General features: G+C 26.9%; 1 protein-coding gene across 3 annotated transcripts in view; it reads right to left on the reverse strand.

Annotated features, from left to right (window-relative positions):
* Positions 1-14,812, reverse strand: part of Sec16 (Secretory 16) — a 149,373-nt gene that overhangs the window by 32,688 nt on the left and 101,873 nt on the right. For 2 of the 3 annotated variants that reach the window (XM_067285302.1, XM_067285298.1), the window contains one exon: positions 12,215-12,399. In XM_067285302.1, coding sequence (XP_067141403.1) covers positions 12,215-12,399 — 185 coding nt within the window. Of the gene's footprint in view, positions 1-8,159; positions 8,417-12,214; positions 12,400-14,812 lie in introns of those variants that run through there. The other variant, XM_067285310.1, reaches the window with a different exon arrangement.

The raw sequence follows: 14,812 nt of genomic DNA on the forward strand, positions 1-14,812 counted from the left end.
GGTATCAGAAGGAGTGAGGTATTAGGAAAATATAAAAAAACATGCAAATCATAAATTAAGAAATACTCTATATGGTTCAATATAGGCTGAGTCAATAAGAACACATTGCTAAATATGTGAATTACATACATAGTGAAACCTTCTTATTGACTCACCCACTATTTATTATTGATTTTAAATATTTGAAAATGATCAGAATATTCTTAAATAAGAATATTTATTGAAATATACATATATTTAAATATACATATTCAATCAATTTCTAAAATAGAACTGTCACATTATATTAAGCATTAAATAAAAATTTAAATTAATGAAAAGTTAGAGAAATAATTAACATACTGGTGACCAATTCACTAACTAATTTTATAAATTTTACATTTAAAGATTTACAAGTTGTCTTATGTTTAATATAAAAGTTATAGAATGATCGCGCATAGGTTCTTTTAATCTACACCTCATTCAGTAACAACAACAAAAAATGTATTCATTCATACAATTCATACTAATTATTGTTGAAAGGCTGCATCGATATTTTGTAGAATAAATATTTTAACAATTGATTTTATTTGTTTGCATAGAACTGATTTGCAATTACTTTTATTTTAGTGTAGATTACTACTTATATGTTGTTAAAAGAGAAAATTTAAAAATAACAAGTTATTGGTGGATCTATTCCTTTGTTCTAATTAATAAGCAATAGATCTATTCATAAATGTAAAATAAAATTTAAAAAAAACAAAATCAGTAACATTTAATGGAATTCTTCAAAAACTTATAGTAAATGAAACATAATTAAATAACCAAACATTTACTTTGAATCAAATGTACTTCAGAACTGTTAACCTGTGCAACAAGTTTGTACAGAGACACTAACTACATGCCTAGTGAATTTTACTATCTAAGATGTGACATTAGTAGTAATTGTATATTTTACAGCAAATTCAATTATCTGAGATAGTGAAACACTAATAATTCTCCTGCAAAGGATAACAATAAAATGAAAATTTTGTTATCCTTCAAAGCCATATAAAAATCCACTCCAATTTCACTATCAAACAAGTTATTTACTATTTCATCAAAACTGGTTTTTGTAACAAGATTTCTCATTGATTTCTGATTCACAATTATTGGTAAAAAATCAAGATATCAGTTTTTATTAGGCTTAATGCATAATGCCGCACATCAGCAACGTAAATTATTAATAAATTTTATTAATAATTAATTTTTAAATGAATCAAGAAAGAATAAATAATTACCACCTCAGAATATAATCTAAACATACCTTCAAAAGTTATTTAAAAAAAAAAAAATCTAGAACACAAAAGTTAGAGAAAATTGATGACAGAAAAATTCCAAAACAAAATCATTAACAAGTATTAAAGGAAACATAAAATAAAACAATGCACACTTTCTAATGTGAAAATAGTTTTTATGCAGTTTTCAATCATTTTTCTGATTTTTTTTAATGTTAAATTGACAACAGTTACTTAAGTTATATTTCTTTTCTTATTTTCTCTAAGATATTTTCTATATTGTAATTTGATTTCCACATTTATATTCTCTTTTTCATTTAGAATGTTTTCAATTAAACACACAAAAACTAGAAATAGATAACTTATTTCCAAGTAACTATAAACAAATTGCAACAACATATTTCTGCAACAGTGTGCAGTGAAAGTACATACACTATGTACAAATAGCAAAATTTATCTGTAAACTATTCACTTGTCAAAATGATATCAAACAGTTAAAATTTTGACTGTTTCTGGTAATATCATTTATAGCATTATTAATTATTAATACATATATATGATATTAATCATATTTCCCTTATTTACTTCTGATTAATCACACACAATTCTTTGAATATTTGTGTGCAAATATTTTTTAATTGTTCATTGTAATTTAATTTATTGATATTCTAAAAATAAAAATTTATTTAATCTTATAATGTTAATAAAATATAAATGAAGAGTGAACTATCATCAGTGATATTTGGTCACCAATACGTTAAACACATTTTAGTAAAGAATGAGAACTATATTGCAAAAATTCTTCAACCTTAAATTATTGAAAGCAAACTAATGAGAACATATTTACATATAAAACATTTAAAAAAAAATATATTCAAATGAAAACAAAGCATTTCAAGAATGAAATATTAAAATATTTCTCAAATTTTTCCTTACAGCAATACTTTTGATATACAGTAGTTGTTCGGTGTTAAAATTGCCTTGTGAATAAACATTAAACTTTCACTAACTAGATAATGTGATTTTTAGAGGACAATAAAATACTTTAAGTCAAATATCTAATTTCAGAAAGAATACTGAAGTGAATAATAAATAATACATTTCATAATTATTTGCTAAATATATTCATGAAAAATATATTGATATGAACAATATGATTTATTCCGTGTAATAAAAACAATAATAAAATTAAAGAATACAAGCATCAAAATCAAATGCTGTTTGTTGCATCATATGAGCCATTTACAGGCCAAATCAATTAACTGCACTTGTAAATCCTTAATATAGTCGTTATTATTTTCAAATTTTTTGCATAACTAATTTTATGTATGTAATAAAGCATAGGTTCAATATAACGATATATGAGAATACATTCTGCAATGTTTATTTAAATTTAACCTTTAAAGGGAATTTTAAAAAATAATTTATATTATCAATTTTTATACTTTGTTTTGTGGAGTTAATCGATTTGACAAGTGAGTGGCTCATAAATTTCATGTTGTGTAATATGACCTTTGGTATCTGTAAAATTTATGTACCTTGCATTGATTATTTATTTTTAACAATTTAAACAGTTAATCTGATAAAATTTTGAAAAGTAAAATCACGATATAATAACTAAGCTTATTTAATATTCAGAAAATAATTTAATTAGATGATTTGATAGTGTTTATGAACTGTATCAGAATTAATCTAAGTAAATAATGTGTTAAGTATGATAATAGATAATTAATTTTTTCTTTGTATATCAGCTGGCAGTAATCAGGGACAGATTAAATAGTATTTGTTTTAATTCTCATGAAATATAAATCAAAGAAAATAAGTTAATATAGCACTTTCTTAATGCTTTATTTAATGAATGAAAATGTATGATAATTTACATAATTACATGTTATTTAAATTTAATACAAGTTCTAAAAATGTTATTAAAAATTAATTTTTTTCTTTTGCATTATAAAAAAAATAGTTATCATCAATAAATACAGTACAGTCCTGGAAACTCAACATTTCATTAAAAAAAACTCATCATGTTGTTCAAAATAAATACATCCAATCTAATTTTTATCTTAACACTAAGATCATTTAAGTTATTATTCTTCACTGGTAGCACTAAACAATAGCATCAAGTCCATGTGTTAACAGAGAATATAACACTTTTCCCAAGGTGTCGCTGCAAAACGCCATCACATGAATGTTACCAACTTGAAAATTGCAACTGAATGATCAATATTTTTTTAAATTAAAATTTAATTACAAATAGAAATACTCTATCTTGGTACATAGTTAATACATATATTAATTTGCACATTTAATACCTTTATGAAAATTCTGCTATTTAAACTAGTATCATTGCTATGCTGATGTACATTTCATAAATTTGTTAATTCAGCATAAGTTTTCATATCTTTTATAGTACAGTAATTATTTTATGTTAGATAGTATGTAGATTTTCTTTGGCTCTGAATGCGTTAAAAGATTTTTAATAGGTTAATTTATAGCAATGTATTATGAGTCGTGAACAACCCATCGAGAATCCATAACACTCTTCATTTTCGGTAACTCGTCACTTTCTCAGTCCACATTAAGTCGAGTTTACAGGACTCTACCATAATATGTATACTAAGTTATTACAATAACATTATTATTTATAAAAAGGATATATGATAAACTATAAAACAAATAATTAAACTCTAAATGGTTGAAATAAAAACATCATATATATATGCAAAAACAAACTAGTTTTTGTCTTTAATTTTCCTATGATTACAATACTATTTTTCATATGGCAGTGAACTTATTTCACAATCATCTTAACTTGGGATATTGCAAAAAAGCTAGCAACCACAAACTGTAGATTAACAATTATTAATTACAAATTAATGAATTCACAAAATAAATATATAAGGATTTTCCCAAAAATTCAGGATAATGTTGTAATTGTATTTATTGAATCAGTATTTAAACAAATACATCTCTCAATCAAAACACAGTGCACTCCCACTAATCCAAACCTGCTTTAATCTGAATCAATTTTATTACTTTTTTTTTCCACTATTTTGCCAAGTTAATAAATTTTGTTTGATTTTGAGTTATGTTTAATTAGTAAAATACTTACTATGAATGAAATATACAGTACAACATTTTAAATAAAACAATCAAACTTATTTAAAAAAAAAAGCATTAAATTTGTTTTTGTAATATTTTTTTAGTTTTAAACAAAACAATAAAAACTATTTCTAGTAGTTGCAACACAGCATGTGAACAATAAAATTTTTTGCATTCTGATTTCTTCATTTTTGCATTTTTAAAAAAATGGTATTTACTACAAATTTTAAAACACACTGTACATGGTACATAAATTAAAATTCCTTAAAGTTTTATATGTATAATAATTATAAATTTATTTATTTGTGGTTCTTTTTTTTATATTCCTTTCTTTATATATAACCCTGCTAAATCCAGGTCTCTTCAATTCTAACAACTCCTTACAATAATTAGTTCAGATTGGCAAAAGTATAGTAGATTTTCAAACAGTTATAAGAAAACTTCAGTTTTTTGTTTTTTTATTTTTCATTCTATGGGCACTAAGAGAGCCTTTCTTCTAAACCCACAATGGAGAGACCCAGTAGTAAAGGATGGGAACCCAACACATCTGGAACTTATCATTCCCAAAAAAATTCCTGGGATTGATTACCCAAATTAGATCCTGGGTCCCCAGAGCAGAAGACTGATGCCTTAAATGCCTCAGCCATCTAGCCATCAGAAAATTCAGTCAAAAGAATCTACTAACTGAATTAAAGGTGCAGTAATTTTATTCATTAATTTTTGTAATTTGAATATATTAAAAGAAAAACAATGTGAACTTCAGAAATATAATTATCTATCTTTTAGCAGCCTAAAGAAAAAATTCCTGAGATGATTGAAGAACTATAAAATAACTGTAATGCTAGATACAGATAATAAGTTATCCTGAAAAGTGAAATAACCTATAAATTATGAAAAAAGTTGCAGCTTATGTAAGGATATAATGGATAAAATTCTTCAAAATCACCATGTGAGAGAAACCTCACATTGTGTCACCCTTATTGGTTTTGGGATGCTTTATGACTAATTTAAACTATGCTGATATCTTTCATAGGACCTGACATAGGATTTATCCCCACATGAAGAGGAGTTGGGGATACATTATTTCCAAACCAATGAATAGTCCACTACTACCTATATGCCAGTGCAATTGTATTTAGTTATCCTTCCTGATGTAACCCAAAGTTGGCTAATGCACAGACTCATCATACCTTGTAGATTAAGTGATGAAATTGAGTCAGAGATCAAGTTCAAAAGTATATGCTTTACTAGTATTGGAAATGAATATATTCAGTTATTACATAGCAGATATAAGATACAGTCTATTGCAATGTTTGTGTCTTCATCCTGTATGCATGGGGTCACAAAGTTCTGCAAACATTTTGAAACAATATGATAGAAAAGGTAATGGACCTAAGACAACACAATTTACAGCAATAAAACAACAACTCAAATAGTTTTTGAGGTTAAGTAACCACAAGACAATCCAAAATGATGACATTACAGGAAAAGGCAGTGTAAGATATGGCTGTCCACGACAAAATCAGTGACTGTCATCCAGAAATAATACAAGACAGAATGTGGAAAAAATGATCCTTCACACATTACCTCCATTAAGAAATGTGTGTGAAATTTTAAAAAGACAGACAGTAGGCCACAGTGAGGCAGTCAGTAACAAAACCTATGTTGTTTGAGACTGTAGAGTAAGTGCATGAAGCCTACCAATGCAGCCCTGGGAAAATCAAGTTGATATGCATCATTAGAATCGCATATTTCAAAAGCAACTGTACTGAAAATTCTGTACAAACAACTGAAGTTGCATGCATACAAATACAAATTTTCCAGGCCATTCAGCCAAATGATAAACCATGATGAAGTGAATTTGCACACTTCATGCTTTCATGTACTGATGAGGATAATCAATACCTAACTACACTACAGCTTGTTTCTCAGCCATTTAGATGAAAGACTGCTTCATTAAAGTTAATCAACACAGCATTTGAATAGAGGATCTAAAAATTCTTTCATGGTACTGTATATTAACACATTTATGAGTCCAAAGGTAAATGTTTGATGTGGATTGCTTCACAACAAAATCATTAACTTTATTTTCATAAAAACAGCCAATGAAAATGTTTATTTGGATTTAATGGACTTTCACAAATTCAGGAATAGCAACTTCATGTCATATTACAACATGATGGTGCCCCCCCTCATTGGGATTTAGATATTCATGCCAACTGGAATAAAGTTTTCCCAAACAGATGGACATTTATCCAGGAAAAACATCCCATAGCTAGGCCTATTCCATGGGCACCCCAATAACTGAAAATTACACCTCTGCATCTTTTTTTTGTGAGGTTATGTTAAAGATTTTGTCTACACAACACTAACCCCCAATTTAGTTATTCTGAAAGAAGAAAACATTGATGATGTTATTCTATCAGTACAGACATACTCAATAACAAAGATTGAATCAACATGCAAATTCTACTGCCACAGATTGTATCATTTTGGATCAATTACTTTTTCTGTTATATTGTTTCAAAATATGTACAAGATTAAAAAAGGCACACTAATACAGTAAAATCTAGCTTTTTTGATATCAAATAATTCGAAGTATTCAAAGTTGAGTCTAGTCCCTGGCCAAGAGAATAGGATTTTGAATATATTTTAGTTCAGATAATTTGAAATATGTATACAATGAAACTCAAAGTCATTATTTAGTCCTGTGACCTGCAAAAATATTGTTTAATTCAAAATCTTCCATCATATTACATGTTTATAAGAAACTTTCCATGCCCAAGTGGCAGTTTTGGTTTCACCAATTATACATTGATTTATTAGACATCCATTCAAGGTCATTCAGACATTGTACATGTTGCCAACAAAGAAAAAATGTCTTAATTTTTTATAGAAGAAATCTGTTTAGCATTTAATTATTTTGGACATTTTTCCAAAAATTCCAAAGTCCATTAAATACACATGCATATTCATGACAGAATATGTACTGTACTTATAGATTTAGCCATTAATACAGCTTGTTTTCATCAGATCAAATGATTTTTGTAATTTTGAACTCAAGATGAAATTTATAGTAATTTTTATTGAATCACTTAAGCTTCTTTTGCATGTTATTGAAAATAACATGAAAACATACATTGAAAATAACAATACATTGAAAATAACATGGTCTTGCTTTGAATCTAAGTTGGTTATGTTTTCATTAAATACATGCCAACTGTCAGTAATTTACTCTATTTCAAAAACTAAGTTATAACTCATACATAAATGAATGGGTAAAATTATATAAGATAATGTCATAATTTTATTCAAGCATAACAAAACCTTCAAATTATCTGAAATTTTTTCCAAATCAAAGTTGTATTTTTTTGGTCCCTCAAGTTTCAAAATATTGAGGTTTTACTGTACCTTTTTTAACTTTGAAAACTGAGCAACTTTAGAAAATCAATACATTGATTTTGTAAACTTGTAGTGCAGTTGCAAATTAGTATTATAAGCTAGCTGAAATGAATTATACTTTGATATGCTTTTAATGAAAATTATTAATAAATATAACTTTACAAAAACTTCATATTTAAATTCTGTTATTTTATCAAAAATATTTTAAAACTATCTGTCAAAAAAAATTCTAATGCAATGAATTGATAATAAATCTAAAAATCATTTCTATTGAAATTTTTTGTACTTAAATTTGTATGAATGGTGCTATATTTGTTTTTTTTAAAATAATTGCATTAATTAATTCTTAAACATTTTAAAATATTGTGACAGTTCTACAAATAAAATATTTAAAAAAAGCATTGACAAACTTAAATAATACAGTAGTGTTACTTAACATGCATAACAAACATGCAAACTTTATCATAATTTATATCAATTCTTGTTTAACAAGTTAATATATTCATAAATTTATTTTCAGCTGTCTGTAATGCTTACTCCACACACATTATGCTTTCTACTACCAAAGTAACAAGCAATGTGCAGCCAATTAATTATTATTTCATATTTCATCCATCTCAATACTAAAAGAAAGTAGATCACAGACATAAATCCTAAAAAAAAATAATGGAAATTATAGCATTTGAACATTCTCAATATTTTGCAAAAATTAATGCACTTTCAATTATTATGCATGATAACAAAATAAATCAAACATCTCTGATATTGGCACATATACAAACAAGTTCTAATATATTATTTAATCAATAGTTTTAATACATATATATTTTTAATTTTATTAAATCTGTATCTAGATTAGGATTGAATTTGAATATTTTTTTCATTAATAAGCTTCATTCTGTTGAACTTCAATTTCTGAGGTATTTCAAACAGAACATTTTGAAAAGTCAACTTGCTTAAAACTATTCTTAAAAACAAAAAAAAATATATATATATATAAAAAATCAACTTTTAAACTGTTATTAGTAATTTTCATATTAACTACTCAGTTTTTGAAATACAATCCACAATAATTGCTTTATCAGAATCCAGTATTAAGATAAACAGATCACAATCAAAAGCCCAACTGTATAAATATATAAAATATTAAATGTATAGAACCAATAATTAATGATTGCATTCTTAATTTGGATTTAAAATGTTATTAGGTTAATGTGCCTAGGTATACAAAATGGCGGCGCTTCCGGTAACCTCGATGGCAAGTGTTTTTAGAAAAGAAATGTAGATGGCGCTGATAGTAATGATGCCTTCGTATGCAAATATCCATCAAAAAATTCCGTTCGGGAAACATGAGGAATAATGTGAATTTCGAATTTTGGTTACGATGTAGACGGATTATGTACAGTATGTTGTTAATTTTTTAAAAGTGTGTGTTTTTTTCAAAGTTTGTACAATTTACTTGAAGTCTAAAGTTATCGAGGAGGAAAGTTTGTCAATGGTAATTAACATGATAAATGTGTCATTAATGTCATAAAAGTGTATTAAAGGTGTGTTAACATTGTGTGAGGTAAAAATCTTTGTAAAGGGTTTATATGTGGTTCAAATTTGCGTTTAAAGTGTGCAAATGTGAGATAAATGTGTTTAAACGTGGTTTAAATGTGCATTTATAGTGTGCAAATGTGTGTTCAACGTGTTAAATTTGTCATAACCAAGGATATGTAATAGTGATTTCCGACACGAAAGACAACGTGAATGACACATGGAAGGCTAGGTGGCCGTGGATCGCAGGTGCTAACCTCTATGGAGACGCTGCCTATTGTAGATGAAAAGTCGAGAGATATGAATCGTAAGACTGCAGTTTTTAAGAGGAGTAAAATTTATGTACAACTAGCAGACCCGGCCACGCGTTGCTGTGGCTCAAAATGTATCTATTATAAATGTATAACGCCTCCCCGTGGGGGGAATTTCAAAAAATCCCTTCTTAGTGTACATTCTCTTGACGTACCCTATTAAAACGCAATCAAACACGCATCTAAAATAGTATAATAAAAGTCGAGTTCTTCACAGTAAGCCTTAATCCTGTCCCTCTCCCCCGCAAGGAAATATCGAAAAATCCATTTTTAGTGTATATTCTGTTGACGTAACCTATTAAAGCGCAATTAAAAACGCAAAAAACCGCATGTAAAATAGTATAAATAGAAGCCGAGTTTTTCACGGTAAGCCTTAATCCTGTCCCTTTCCCCGCTGGGGAATATCGAAAAATCCCTTTTTAGTGTATATTCCGTTGACGTAACCTATTAAAAACGCAAAAACCGCAGCAAAATAGAAGCCGAGTTCTTCACAGTAAGCCTTAATCCTGTCCCTCTCCTCCCCAGTGGGGGGAATTTCGACATGTATATTATATAAAAACACGTGTGTATTCGAATGCAACGTGGTGTCAAAATTTCAAAGGAATCGGTAGGAACAAACAAACGTTATATTTTATTTATATAGATAGATAGAAAATGATCTGCTTTAGTCCATTCTCACAGAAAAGCAAACTTAAGTCGTCGGAAGTTAGCGCCATCTGTTGGACATGAAAGGCTTAATCCATATATAAATATATTTTTGAAAGGGGGGAAATGGTGGTCTTCACATATGCCACAAACCTTCGCGGGAGTGTATTAAACAACTTCCCGAAGTTTCATGGCAATCGGATAAATGGTGTGGTAATGCATGAAGGACAGACAGACACACAGACACACACACAGACAGACATACATTCGTTTTTATATATATGTACAATACAGGTAAATTTTGTTCGAACCACTGATGTATAGAATCTCATAATTCACTTCGTCCATGCATCAATTGAATTTATAGGTAGTATGATGACTTTTTTATTTTTCATTTCTGGTCCAAGAGTAGGAAAAGTAACCAAAAGCAGGGAAAAAAGTAAGTAGCAAATTTACGTTTTAAAAATGTTTTAGTTTTAAAAAAGATTAAATATAGGCGCGTTTATGTTATTGTCGACGGTCGCCATCTTGTTTGCACATTTGCATGTGCAAACAAGATGGCGACCGGAAGTGCCACCTAGGCTCACATTAACCTGTTATTAAAGTATGTAATTCAATAGTTCTTGTGAAAATCTATTGTCTAAACAGGTTATCTGAATCATTCAATTTGTTCTGAGTTGATCTTTTGATTCTAATACTTCTACATGAAATGCTAATAATTGTTCCACATGGAGCTGTTCTATATTTGAATCATTATATGAATATTTTGATCAGACACACAAGGATTTTACTACATTATTTTAGTAAATCAGAAAAACAGATTGTAAAGGAACATATACAGATTCAACTTTCTTCTTCAGTTTGTTAATAATGTGATCCTGCTTAGATATATCTTTTCACTTACTAAATGCTTCACTATGATTTACTAGATACAAGGGAGAAGAAATGTAAATGATTGAAATAGATCATCTCTCTCAATTTTATTAAATTTATGGCTTCTCATTTTACAATTTAAATTTATTTTAATAATTTTTTATTATACACAATATAATTTCCATTCAGAGATCAATTAAAATTTTCTTCTCTCATTCATTTAACATAAAATATTCTTAATTTGTATTAAACTATGAAGCTATATAATTATTTCTTTTTAAAAATTTATTATAAATATTTTTACATTAGATGATGATAATATGAATTGTGATTTAGACTTGTTCTCATATGCAAATTTGTGACTTCAGAAGCAAGATATGATGCTATGTCTTAATTGTTAAAAGTATGTTATTTCAGTTATTTTCTTAAATTTAATGTTAAAGAGGGTTTACTGTAACATTTCAAAACTTTCACTCACAGAACAGTTCAGATTCTTGAGCAATAAAGTGAGGGGGGGGAACAAATGAAAATAACTTTCAATGAAAGGATTTATTTGAAACTAGAAATTATGGAACAATCTCACCTTTCAATCATTATAAAAAACAAAACTTTAATTAAACTATATAACTTTTGTATCATATTATCTAGAAAGAACAATATACAGAACAGTCTTTAAATTTTACAATTCTAAAAAATGAAGAAAAAATAAAACATATACAATTTATTTTATAGTTCTCTATAAATTCAAGCTAAGATTGAAAAAATAAATAAATAAATAACAACAACAAAATCAGTACTGTTTACATAAAGTATGATATTGTTTAATCTAATTTACAAAGCATAAAAAAAAGAATCAGTGAAAACATCGATTATTATTAAAAAAGAAAAAAATTCACACACACATAATATAATATATATATATATATATACATACATACACACACATACCAGAAATGAGTTGGCTTTTCAAAATTTAGTTACCTCATGTTTGTCTATCTTAATTGAGAAACTAAATCTAACTTCTACTAATTCATCCAACCCTAATCAACAGAAAATTTATTAGAACAATTAAAACAGTCTTACCTGTTGAAGACTAGCACTATAATAATCAATATTTGTAATATTTTGTTGAGAAGGTATTTCAGTAGTATTTGTTTCTACAGAATCAACTAATGGTGACTTTTCTTCAATATTTGGTTTTTCTGGATTCCATTGTGAATAATTAATTTGGTATTGTTGTTCACTATTTATTTGATGGGCATTATAATCTACAATGTAGAATAAATCATCAGAAAATCTAGAATTATTATTTATTTTAAAAATCAATCATTCTTAAGCAGGTATTTTACAGTTAAATTACATTACATATAAACTCTTTTTCAATTGAGTACTTTACTGAATAAGTTTCTAATATAATATTAAAAAATTATATACGAATATTGTTATATATTTTGGAAACCAACAGGATTTAATTATGTGTAGAGAATAAAACCATATATGACATGGCTATTTTTCAGATTTGATAACCTATATCATATAACACTGCATATACAATATCATCTAGAGCAACAGTTGGCAATTGGTGGTCTGCGAGAAAATTTGGATAGTCCGTGGAGAAATTTGGACATTGTTCAACTGAAGGTTACGCAAAGTATTAAGAAAAAAATGAAAAATGCTTTGTTACTTTTTCACTTATTGGGGGCTTTTTATTCGAATCTAAAACCAAATACAAAGCGACTGCTATCAATAAATAATGAACAATAAACAATATTATGAGTGCAATTGTCCTTCGTGGAAAAGGGCTAAGAATCCATAAACTTGTTTCAAACAAGTAGCAATGAACTTTAGGCTTGCATTAATTTGTTATAATTAAACATGCAAGTTTCATATTAATACAGTAAAATTTAACTTTTATGATCATTATTATACTACAGACTTTGTATCACTTAAAAAATTTCACAATAGTGGTCTGTGGGAATCAAAATTGTAAGTTTAGTGATCCATGAGGTCAGAAAGGTTGCCGACCACTGACCTAGAGCAATAAGTTTACAAGAAATAACTATTAGTTTCAGAAATATGCAAATTTAATACTATAAAACATTTTCAAAATTATTGTATTTAGCTTACAGGAAAAAAATGATAATTATATAAGTATTGTAAAACTAAGTATTTAAAATATTTGACTTAAGAAACTTAAAATTTTATTCTTAGCAAGAAAAATAATAATTTCACCAATAAAATAATTATCTAAAAAATTCACAGTGTGATGCAATTCTTGTATCCTCCCCTATCCTCACACAATCTTTTAATTTATTTTAAGCATTACCTGCTATAACTTCTCATTATTTTTACTAATCTAAAACTGTAGATCATTCTATTATACTCTTTAATGCTAGTATCAAAAAGCATGAATCTTAATGCCAACTTAGCTAAAGTTTCACTTTTGTCCAAATTCAATAAAATAACTTAAGAATTCTTTTAATTATAATTAGAAAAAAAAATTTATTATTTCTTAATTTGAAATAAATTATCGTTCCTCTTAAAATAATTTATTTTCTTGTTCTTTTTGATATCATAATCAAAAACTCATACTGAAGAATTACAAATGAATAATGGTCACTTTTAAATGTTATGATTATACATCATATAGTTGTATTGATAGATTTTAATAAGCTTAACAAAAATACTATCTAATAAATAAAAACTTTGGAAGTGTCAAAACCATACTTTCTATTTTCACAATTTGCTACAACTTTTCTAAGGAAACTTAAAAGTATCTATCTCTACACAATATTTTTGATCTATTTTATTAAAATTTTTGCCATAACATGCATATATTAGGTAAACCGGAAAGTAATGCTGTTTCCGCACATGTCAATACTTATTTTTAATTTTTAAAAAACAACTGATTTTTATCGATTTAGCATTGAAAATTTGCCCACTAGATGGCAAAAGGTTGTTGATAATGAGGGTGATTACATCATTGATTAAAAAGGATAACAAGTTAAAAATTTATTTGTTTGATTTTAATGTAAAAAAACGACATTACTTTCTGGTCGCCCTAATATATGACTACTTATTAATATAATAGTCTTTGTCATAATTTTAACATATAATTAAAAAAAAAAAACTTTAAGGTCTAATTAGAACATTTGATAGACTTTCTTAGTATTATTTGTTAAAACTGTTACTAATTCTTACTCTTTTAACAAAGTTCAACTATTCAATTTCCAAAACTTATCAGGGCCGTGGAGTCGGAATTGGGAGGAATTTCTAGCCAAAAGAGTCAGTGTCAGAAAAAATGTGTTGACTCTGACTCCCGCATTTTAAATTTAGTTTAGTTTTTTTTTTTATGTAAATGAAAGAAAATTTATTATATATGATATTTATTAATTTTTTAAAATCTATTTGTATTTTGTTATAATTTATTTATTTTAAATACAAAATGCATCTATTTAATTTATTAAATATGTGCTATTGTTTGTAGTATTTGTGTTTAGTAGTTAAATTATTTTGACCCAATTAAATTTGAATATTTTTGAATCATTCCTTTATTATCCCTGCTCTAAATAAGTACTCTATTTTTCTGAATGAGCCAGACTAATTGATCAGAGTATATATTTTTCTTTTCTGAACAAAGAACTGAAATAGCTAGTTTACACACTTTTTAGTTGGACAAAC

The sequence above is a fragment of the Centruroides vittatus genome, unplaced genomic scaffold, assembly GCF_030686945.1.
Source record: "Centruroides vittatus isolate TY-2023 unplaced genomic scaffold, ASM3068694v2 contig_1224, whole genome shotgun sequence".
In the NCBI taxonomy this organism is placed as follows: domain Eukaryota; kingdom Metazoa; phylum Arthropoda; class Arachnida; order Scorpiones; family Buthidae; genus Centruroides; species Centruroides vittatus.